General features: G+C 41.1%; 1 protein-coding gene across 1 annotated transcript; it reads right to left on the reverse strand.

Annotated features, from left to right (window-relative positions):
- Positions 1 to 5987: 5987 nt before the first annotated feature.
- LOC147491774 (mechanosensitive ion channel protein 6-like) lies at positions 5988 to 10528 on the reverse strand. Its single transcript, XM_086564394.1, has 5 exons — positions 8521 to 10528; positions 7784 to 7907; positions 7077 to 7370; positions 6776 to 6978; positions 5988 to 6647 (listed from the first exon to the last, which is right to left on the reverse strand). The coding sequence occupies exons 1-5, from the start codon at positions 10368 to 10370 to the stop codon at positions 6362 to 6364; spliced, it is 2757 nt and encodes a 918-aa protein (XP_086420520.1). The 5' UTR covers positions 10371 to 10528; the 3' UTR covers positions 5988 to 6361.
- Positions 10529 to 11030: the final 502 nt, after the last annotated feature.

Here is an 11030-nt window from a genome sequence, read left to right on the forward strand (position 1 = left end):
GTATGTAGTCCGTGGCCATTCGCCATGTGGGCACTGGATATAGTTGGGCCCTTGCCCATAGCAAGCGGCAAAAGAAGATTTATGCTGGTCGCTACTGATTATTTTACCAAGTGGGTGGAGGGAGTGGCATTAAAGCAAGTTAAAGAAGAGAATGTGAAGAAGTTCCTTTGGGAGAACATCATATGTAGATTCGGATTGCCATACACAATCATCGCAGATAATGGAACACAATTTATTGGGGGAATGGTGTGTCAATTCCTTCAAGCCTACAAAGTGAAACAAGGGTTCTCGGCGCCATACAATTCGGAGGGGAATGGGCAAGCGGAATCATCAAACAAAATCATCATGGATAATTTAAAGAGAAAGTTGGAGGACCGGAAGGGAGCGTGGGTCAATGAATTGAATCATGTTTTATGGGATTATCGTACCACATCGCGAACCTCCATAAATGAATCACCATTCGCAATGGCATATGGGGTAGAGGCAGTTATACTTGTGGAAATGATAGAGAAAACGACAAGAACCAAGGCTGTGGAAATGGGACTAAATGAGAAGATATTAGCCATTGAGTTGAATGTCATTGAGGAAAAAAGAGATATAGCTCGCATGCGACTGGAGGAGTACCATCGAAAGCTACAGAGACAATATGATAAACGAGTAAAGCCGCAAGCATTCATGGTTGGGGATTTGGTGCTGCGAAGAGTTACCCCAGCCACCAAGAAGGAGAATGACGGAAAACTGGGACCCAACTGGGAAGGACCGTATGTCGTGACAGAGAAGGGAACTTCTGGAACATACAACAAGATCAAGATGCCAGCAAGGGCAGAGATTGAGAAACCATGGAATATTAGAATGCTGAAGAAATTCCATAAAAGAAGCATCGTTCGACTTTCCAATGGGATAAGAAAAGTCTTTATATATATATAGTGATAAGAAAATGTATTGCGTTTTGAATTCTAAGTCAATGAAATAAAGAATGCATTTCTTCCAAACATGGCATGAATAATGGTTGATCAAAGACAGCGGGAGGGATGAGCCCTTCGCGGACTAACGTCCAAATCAACTTGGGGGCAAAATGAGCTGCCCCCATCAGGCTTCACAGTTGATCGAAGACAGCGGGGGGGATGAGCCCTTCGCGGCCTAACGCGTCCAAATCAAACTGGGGGCAAAATGAGCGGCCCCCATCAGGCTTCAGAGCTTATCAAAGACAGTGGGGGGGGGGGGGGAGATGAGCCATTCGAGGACTAAAGGTCCAAATCAACTTGGGGGCAAAATGAGCTGCCCCCATCAGGCATCACAGCTGATCGAAGACAGTGGAGAGATGAGCCTTCGTGGACTAAACGTCCAAATCAACTAAGAAGCAAAATTAGCTGAGATAGAAACAGGCTCCAAGGCTAAAGATGGATGTCAGAAGTACATTCAATGAGAATTAGGCTTGCTAATAAAGAATTCTAGAATACAAAACAATTGACATTGAAGACCCGCTGAGCATACCCAGAAAACCAGGCAAAAGATATAATACAAAAAGTGCACTCAGTCAAAGTATGTGAATTCTAAACACACAAAAGTACAAAAACACAAATTTCACTGAGACAAAGGCACAAATTCCACTAAGTTACTGCTGCCCTTCGGTCGCGTCCTTCTGAGAGGACGCCAACTCCCCTTCACTAGAGGAAGGAGGATCATTATCCAAGTCAATGGGAGAGGCGACCGCACTGGGTATGGGTAGAGGCATCACTTGAGTAGCAGCTTCAGGTGGGGAGGTGACCGGAGAGGGAGCGGAAATTGGAGCAGAGGTTGGAGTATCCGCTATTGGAGGGGGAACGGGAAGAAGGCGGCCAGCCGCAGCAAGTTCTTCAAGCTGTTGTTTAAGTTCGTTGCCAATCTTCTTTTCAGCTAGGCTACGAAAACAATCCGCGGCCTCCTTCACAGCTTTATCTATAGCAGCTTGAGTGGCGAGCTTACCCGCCTCTTTTTGGCCCTTCAGTTTGGATGTCACACCTGCAACATAATCGCGATGCTTGTCTTCAGCCAGCTGGAGCGCCTTTTGAGCCATCACGGCTACAATTTGAAGATCATCACGGTCCTTCTCCACCTTGGCATATTTAGCTTTCCAGCCATCAGGACCTTCAATCTCTTTCTTTATGGTCTCCAACGATTCCAGCGTGTTGGTTAATCCGCGCACCATATAGCTGATGTCCAAACTCAGCTGAAAAGAATGATTGGTTACCAAACTATCCAAAGAAAAAGATAGGTTATAAGGAGAAAAAAAATTAAACCTTTTCCCAGCTGTGGTAAATGGATGCTCTATGCGAGGCGAACGTGCCAGAGTCTCCATACGCTTGATCTTTGGGAAGATGTGAGCTAAAGAAAAGAGAGGCCGCGACTGTGGTGTTATCCAGGGCCGAGTCGCAAATTGTTATATCACGATCTCTGGCCCTGAATTGAGGGCGCCATATATCAATTGCACCAGAGGACAAGGGCCCAGATGGGTAAGGGTCTTTTCTAGGACGGCGCGTGGGAGCCATAGGCTGCGCCGGTCCAACAACGGTTTCAGTGGGGGTCGGAGCTGCGGTCCTAGCCTTTTTGGCTGGGGGACTCTTGGCTGCAGCTTCGGTGGGATCATCCCCATCCGAGTCACTTTCCCACAGTTTGAGCTTGTTAGTGGCCATGGCAGCTTCAGACATAGTAGAAGAGGGTTGAGCAAAATCGTATTCCCAATCCGCTACATCAGAGTAGGAAGAGGGGGTGGTATTTGGAGTAGTGGTATGGGATTGGGCGGCAGCTCATTGGGCAACGGCTTTGGAGTGGTATATCTTGTTGGTGCACTTGAAGGACTTGTAGGCCTTTCTTTTAGGGCGAGGGGAGGCTTTGGGGAGTCTTTCTTTGGGTGGTGCTAGGCGATAGAGTGGACCTTTATATTTACCAATGTTTTTCAACGAAGGATCAAAGAGAAGAGGGTTGCCCTTTTCTGGATCTATGCCGAGAACTTCACACTGGGCACTTCCCAAATCGCGAAGTCTTTGAAAAGTTGTTGATGAGACGCCGGTATAAATTTTAGATCGCAAATCAGAGATCCAACCTGTGTCACAAAAGAAAGACAAGTTAAAAACAAGTTAGGAAGGAGCACTACGAACCAAATGATTTTACGTACCACTATTAAGGAAACTGAAATGCCTTAGAGAAACTTCAGATGAAAGATCCGCGGATAAAAAACTATCGGACACATATAACGGATAATAGTGCCACACTTTGTCAGAGGTAATAATGTGGAGGACAAAGGACTTCTTCTGCGGACGTGTACAGAAGGACTGATATCCTACACTACCAAATTTGGTGCTCTTCTTTATATAATAATGAGCTATTATATCGCAGAGTTGGATTTTGGGAGAATTGGTTTCATTATAATGATTCGCGGCATATAGGATACGCCAAAAGTTACTAATGCCTTGGCATGGGGGGATGTTGAAGTAGTTACATACCTCGACGTCAAGAGGAGTTAAGAAAAACCGCAAGCCGGCCACTATCTGACCTACAGTAGCGATGAGACAACCGGGCCGCGGTTTGACTAGATGTGGGAAATGGGTGACGCCAGACACGTGCTCAAGGATCACATTGGCTGGGATGCCGTAAGCAGTTTTAACTGCATCTAAGTTGGGTCTACAGTGGTATGAAGGGGGAATAAGAGTGACTTTCCTTCCTGAAGTGGAAGGTTCTGCGACAGGGCTAGCAGAGCCCATAGCCATTGAATCAGATCGTTCCGCGGTATGACTGCTAGATCTGGGAGTGGAGGACTCCGATCCATCGGATTGAGTAGCTGAAGTACTCACCGATTCGGACTCCGACATGACATAATAAAACAAATTGGAGAGCCCCAACTGAGTTAACAAAGGGGAAAATAAACTACGAAGAGAAAGGAAGGGGAACAGTAACGCGAATGAGAATAACCGGAAACAAATCACAGGAACAAAGGGGATGAAGACAAACCTGAGTTACAAAGCAGCAAAGAGCAACGAAAAGAAAAAATCGAACCTTGAGCGACCAAAGATCCACCGAAAACGAAGAACAGTGGGAAGGGTTGAAGAGGCTGGAAGAGAAAAGTGAGAAGGTTTAGATATAGGAATGGGGGTTTTGAAGAAAGAGAGATGTTTGAGCGGGATACTAAGCAACAAGGGCAAAAATGTAATCTCCGAAGAAAAAAAGACCAAGGAAAAAGGGACACATGGGGCCTCGAAAATCGAAAAGGCAGGTTCGATGCGCATGCGCCGAAATGACATGTTCAATACACGTGTGCCTTGGACACGTGGATGTAATGATGGCGCACGTGCCAAGGAGGTACGTACCACATATGGAAATGAGAGGGGGAGATTTGGGTGGATTCTCGATCCCGTCGTATATCCGCGGACCATAAATGGTATCGCGGAACGTCAACAGGACCGAGAGGGGCATTTGTATAGGATGTATTCATGACATGTGGAGTCATAGGTGGCAAGGTGGTCGTATGCAGAGTAGCGAAGAGGAGACATGGTGCAGCGGATCAGGTCCGCGGTAACCTAACTGCCGAAAACTGCCATATAGAGAGTGAGATAGGTAGGGAGATGAGGAGCGCGAGATGGGGGAGAGATGAACGAACTAGATGAAAAGAGAAGTTAGAAAAAAAGAGATAGTATGTAAAGAATAAAAGAGAAAAAGAAAAGAATAAGTGAGAAAGAGACCCTAATACAAGTGAGTTCATAGTTTGTAATATTTGAGTATACAACCGTAATGGAAAACTAAGACTGCTAATGCCTACCATCGGACTTGAAAGGTTTGCCATTGGTTCTAAGTAGTTGTTCGTGTCTAATTTATTCTTCAGCTGCTCGATCGATCATTATGAGGGCTGATTTATATGCTCTACTTTTATCCTGAGCTACCCAGCATGAGATATAATTGTTGAAGGACGTGATTGCTTAAAAGTATGCGCCCCTCGAAAACAAATAAGTACTCAAGCGCAGAAGTCAAAAAATGCTAGAGATAAAATCCTACTTCAGCACACAATTAACGTGTATACACTTTGATCAGTTTGATGAGCCATCACAGAGGCCCGTTTTCACTTGTCATATCCTATTTTAATCCAGTTGTGTTTATTAAAATTCCACTTTACAGTTTGAGACTTCGAGTTACTGGCCTTCTACTTCGATTGTCTTGGCTACGCCAGAATACAAAGAAAGGAGATATTTTATTGAGACTAGCTACTGTGCACGTGGTATCCACGTGGGATTTATAGATTTTTTTTTTAAATTTATAAATATTAAATTATTATTTTACCCCTAAAAAATTAAAAAAATAATAAAAAAAAATGAAATGACTAAAATACTTCTACGTCCACACACATTTACTATTCACTCGACCTCTCGTTCTTCTATATATTAAAGATAGAGGTCTTAAAATGCGTACTTGACAAAATGCAATGGTCTGACTACATCCCCTAGAATGATCTCGTGTTAGTGGAGTTTTTCTATATATTAAAGATAGAGGTCTTAAATTGCGTACCTGACAAAATGCAATGGTCTGACTACATCCCCTAGAATGATCTCGTGTTAGTGGAATATGATATCAGATACCCCACTGATCGAGCACTGTTAATAGATTTTTTTTTTCGCTAAAGGCACTGTTAATAGAGTTGCGTGACATGACAACTCTGAGTCTTACAAAAAACAAGATCAATCTTAAGAAAAACTAAGGAGATTTTTGGGTGAATATTGGGAAGTGAGGCAAAACTTACCGGGATCTTTTAATGTAGCAGGTTACAGCTTAGTTTATCAAAATATTATCTCATTCTTGAACCATACCAAATAATACTCATCTGATCCATTGACATAACCAGAAAAATGTTTACAAGCTGTTGTAGATTCGTAGCTGTGACGCCTGTGAGTTGTCTACTATTCTACTCTTGTAAAATGGCCGCGCCATACTCTGTTCCTCATGTTGTAAAAATCGTCATAACATTTATGACTAACAAAAATCCATTGAATTTCTCAAACATTGTTTTAATTGTAATGTGAGTATTTGACAAGAACAACATTTCGTTGTTATGCTAATGCTAGTTAGGTGATGTTTATTTTCTTTTCAATATATAGTGAAACTTCCTACAGAGGAAATCAATATGGTGGTATCATATCTGCTGCATATAAAGGACTGAAACTATTAAAGCTCGACAAAATTTCTTCAGAAGGAAGAGTGAACAAAGCAAAATCACTCTCCCGATCATCATTAGGATCAACACTCTCTTTGAATGCGACTGTATCTATTCGATCTTACACATCATGGATCCATTTGAAGCCACAAGTACCCCTCAAGTGTGTGTGTCCTTTCTGCACACTTAAGCACAAGCAGTCCAGTTCGAAGGAAGCCTGGTGGAAGACAAAGGAGCCATGTTTCGGACATTAACATCAAGGGGAAGCATGCGAAACTCAATGTCAAGTTCCTTGAAGATTTTGACCATTTCCTCAGTCAGGTGAGCTCTCCTTACCCACCGTTCTCCCATGTCTTGGTGGTTCATTGTATGTGTCACCCAGACTGCCCATTTTAGCCTGTTCATATCCTCAACTTCTTTCAGTACTACAAATGGAGCTGCATGCCAGTGTTCTTTCTTGCTCTCAATACACCTGCAAAGGAAAACACGGAATAAAAGAGACATAAAGTTCTCATTATCAGATACAGATTCATGGATTCAAGAAAGCTACAGGTGTATTTGAGAAAATGAAAGAACCAAGGAAGGGATTACGTCACATACGCTGTTATTTTCTGTTTCATTGTTGCGATCTTTTCTGTGGGTGTTGATATATGAATGCAGAATTCAATTGTATCACCCATATCTGGACTCCGGTAGAAATTACTTATTGGCATGGTAGCAAGAACGCTGTTCGGGTAAAAAATCTTTTGGTTGTCATATCTCAGGAACACAGTATTTAGGATGTTCATCTCCTCTACCACCATCTGAGACACATAAGCTGGGTAAAGGGACCAAAAGCAATCACATCTATATTTAAAAAAGAGAAAAATGTATTCCAATTTCACACATAGTTAGCCTGTACCTGAACACCGTCCACTTCACAGCGATCGCCCACATCAAACGGATGCATGACAAACAAGAAGATGATTGCTTCAAATGTCATCTTGCATGTGTTTCCAAATATAAAGGCCACAACAAGGGCCTGAGAGCCTATGAAGAGAACGAGGCGGGAGGTAGTAATTTCAAGTATGAGAAGCCAGACAACCACAATGATGATAGCCACGATAAAGTTCACCATCTGGTGGAGTTTATTTACTGCTGTTTTTGTATCGTTAAGAGTCAAGGCAAGTGCTCTTCTTTCTCTGAATGAATTAACCTGAACAATTAGAATTGGAACAGATTAGCACATCTACCACAATAGAACACAAAAACATAAGTCAAGTCCATGTGTTTGTGGTCATGGCATACACTTAAGTTGGTAAGTTAAATACTTAATGAATCTGCTGTCAAGGATAATGGTACTCCTAGAGGAAGAATTCATTTTCATAAAAGGCGTACTCATATGTGCTAACTCCTTTCTAACAAGTCAGCGTTCTTTAGTGAACTACGAGTGATTTTCTCCCACAGACAACATGGATAATATTACTTGACAAGATCAAATGACCAATACTACAGCAGAATTTTTTATTCATATACGCGTGTAATGTCTTTTTAATTTGGTTTTCATTACAATGTTGATCTGTTTGTCGCTCAGAATAAATAAGGTTCAAACAACTAACTGATCATTACCACCCAGTTCTTCAGAGCTGATTTGCTCACTCTATTGTTCTCAGATGCTCCTTCAAAAAGACTCATGGTCTTCAAGGCTTCATCTTCTCTCATGAAACGCATCAGATCCTCCAAACAGATAAACCTATTACATAAAATCCAAAAGCCTTAATTATATCGACACTAATAATACGAACATATATGATTTTTTTTAAGGTGCATATATACCTAACTAGTAACTGCTATTTTCAAGCTAACTGAAAATGCACCTTAAACAGACTGCCTTACCTAGGTCTCCAATTATCATGATTGACAATATTGGTACAGAAACAAACTAGATTCATGTAAATCACTAGGAAGCTTCACAGCCGAATAGGTGACGAAAACCTTGCTTAGTATACTGAAAAATGTTATAGGATGCAGATCTATGTTGGTCACCTAACAGAATAGGAATTGAGAAAAACTCATCAAGCTGCTATTCCTAACATTAGTTTTACCACTGAAAATTTCACTCGATTTTTCAGGATGCGATTTTTAGAGATAAGAAGCATGTCCTAGCTTGTAAAGTTGTTTGCAGCCAGAGTAAATGTCAAAACATGGTACATATGAATCAGATAATCAAGTTCAAAGACGGATAGCACAAGGATCAAATAGCTACTCTTTTTCTGGAAGCGGGAACAAAGGAATAGAATTAATGATATTAGATAGAAGATGTCTAGATAGAAAATGATAAAAGAGAAAATAAAATGGAGACTTACTTTGATCGAGACTTAGCCACATTGTTGAAGATCTTCTTTGCTGCAGCTTTTGCCTCATATTCACTTCTTATCATCATTGCTGATTCATCTTCACAATTATTATTAACAATTTGCTCATCGAGGGTGGACATAAACCCATGTCGAACTATATTCATCAACCTTTTCATGTTCCAAGCAGAGATATTTGTCTGATTCATCTTATGCAGATGATCAATAGTAATTCCTGGATCTTGCCGCTTAGAAACTGCACCAGAGTACCTAATGCTCTTCCCAATGGTCGACTGCTTCCTTTGAAGTCCCCCACTTCCTATTACCCTCCCACTCTTCATAGTCGAGAAGGCTGTATCCCTGAAGTTAGTAGGCACACTAACACCTGCATTCTGCAGCTTCCGAACCTCAGACATGACTTTCTCCTCATCCTCATGGTTGCTTTCAAGCTGAATCAATGGAGGCCCAGATAGCGTCTCGATCACATACTGGTTGAACAGGGAATCCTGAATTCTATCAAAGTAGGCGCTCACATGGAAGGATGAAGCCAGGACCTTAACAAAGAGAGTCTTTACAAGCCATATCAAAGTGCTCACCAAGAAGCACATTAAGACCTTAGTTACATAAGGTAAGGCCTTGTTCTTGACCTCTCTCTCCACTTCTCTATCGAACATAATATGCCAAGCCAATAAAACAAGACCCAACCAGAGACTATTCTGAACAGCCTTCCTCACTCCATAAACAAAATAGAGAACGCGTTTACGTAGAAGAAAATTACGCTCAACAAAGAAGACGACAATACGAATTCCCCAACCAGATAGCAATCTTCCACAAATTAATACCAAAATCAAGAGCTCCCATTTCCAAAATTCAAGCTCCCATAGCGTCTTTTTCTTAAATGAAGGTAATGTAAGAGTGCAAACAAAAACAAACACAATTAAGATAAGACTAACCCATTGAAGAATAGTTAATGTATTCACGTTTCCCTTTTTGAAATCATCTGGCAAGTCCTCAACAGCAAACGGGTCATCTTCATCTTCGTCATTTGGCCTTCCCAGGAATCCAGATTTAATTGGTCCTGATTTTCGATATTGATCCTCAGGAGGATCTATTAATCTCGACTTAGTCTTTATCCTCGACAGAAGCGGATTCCTTCTAAACGACGCATTGGAAGTACATCTAAGAACCTCATCTCTTTGGTAACTACCTGCATTTGAAGACTTAGGAATGTGATTATGATCATAATCCTCCTCCTCCGACGATTCCTTATAATGTCGCTCAATGGGTACAGGAGCTATCTCAACACGACCAGAATCGGGTTGTTGAAACGAAACTCTAATCTCTCTAGATGTTGACACAGGCTGATTAATTGACTGACTTTCGGCAATTGGTGGCAAACGATCACTTTGAAGTTCATCCATTTCTAAATCCATATCTAAAGAAACCACACCAGAACTCTTCTGTTTATTTAAAAACTGGCCTATTAACTTAGAAGGTGGATCTTCCATCACTGCATTTTTCTGCGAAAAATCAACATTTCCTCCATATTGACCAACCACATTGCTTACATCACCATTACCATCTTTCCAAAACTCATAACTTTTGTCACTCCAAATCTTATTACCATTCGGATCAACACCAAGCTCAATATCTCTTGTTGAATTCTTATTATCATTACCATCAATCTTTACTACAACTTCCCTTGTATCATATAAATGATGATGATCATCGTCATTATAAAAAAGAATAGGTCTTGTTTCATGTTGTTCTTCTTCTCCTCCACCTCCTCCACTTCCTGCTGATATTCTTCTTCTATGTTTATAAGAACCTTGTGACTTGAATGATTTTCTTAAAGAATCCATAATAGAAATATATGTTACGTTTCAGCTTCCAAGATCAAATATTATTTGGTTTCTTGGTATGGGTAATTTGCAGTGAGGTTGTTGGTTTAAGATACGTATGTGTTACTTAAATCTTGAATCCGCCATTAAAGGAATTTGATATATAACATTAGAAGAACAAATTAATAACAGATAGTTCAGACATTTACGTTAATGGCGCGTTTTTGAATGCTTCAAACAAATGGCCCTTCGTTTTATCATTCATCTACAGTGTTGCCACTTGTCTATAAATGCCTCATAAACTGCACCCAAATTTAGTACGATTCAACTAGGGGTGTTACTGGAAATCTGGAATAGCAAATGAAACTGATACTTCAGCTTCACAATATGGGACACATTTCGGATTTCGCTGGCCTCATTCACGGCCTGGATTTAGTCACAACATGCCTTACATAGTTACATGCGAGTCCGGTTTTGCTGTGCCAAATGAAAGCTATCCCAGCTGTCCAACCAATCAGGTTGAAGCATTTCGGACTCCTTGGTAATTAAATTTTTAGTATAATTGCACAAAAGCCGCCCAAATCTCCCGTGATTTAAAGTCTATGATTAAATCATAACCAACAGAAAAAGAAAAGTAATCCAATTTTTCCTGGGGCCTTCTTCTACAGAAAAATTTGCTCG

This window comes from Coptis chinensis, chromosome 6 (genome assembly GCF_015680905.1).
Source record: "Coptis chinensis isolate HL-2020 chromosome 6, ASM1568090v1, whole genome shotgun sequence".
Lineage (NCBI taxonomy): Eukaryota > Viridiplantae > Streptophyta > Magnoliopsida > Ranunculales > Ranunculaceae > Coptis > Coptis chinensis.

Coding starts and splice junctions, on each gene's coding strand:
- LOC147491774 (XM_086564394.1), bottom strand. CDS start 10,370: ATGGATTCTTTAAGAAAATCATTCAAGTCACAAGGTTCTTATAAACAT. Junction 7,908..8,520: donor GTGGCTAAGTCTCGATCAAA/GTAAGTCTCCAT, acceptor TTTATGTAATAG/GTTTATCTGTTTGGAGGATC. Junction 6,648..6,775: donor ATGAAACAGAAAATAACAGC/GTATGTGACGTA, acceptor TTTCCTTTGCAG/GTGTATTGAGAGCAAGAAAG.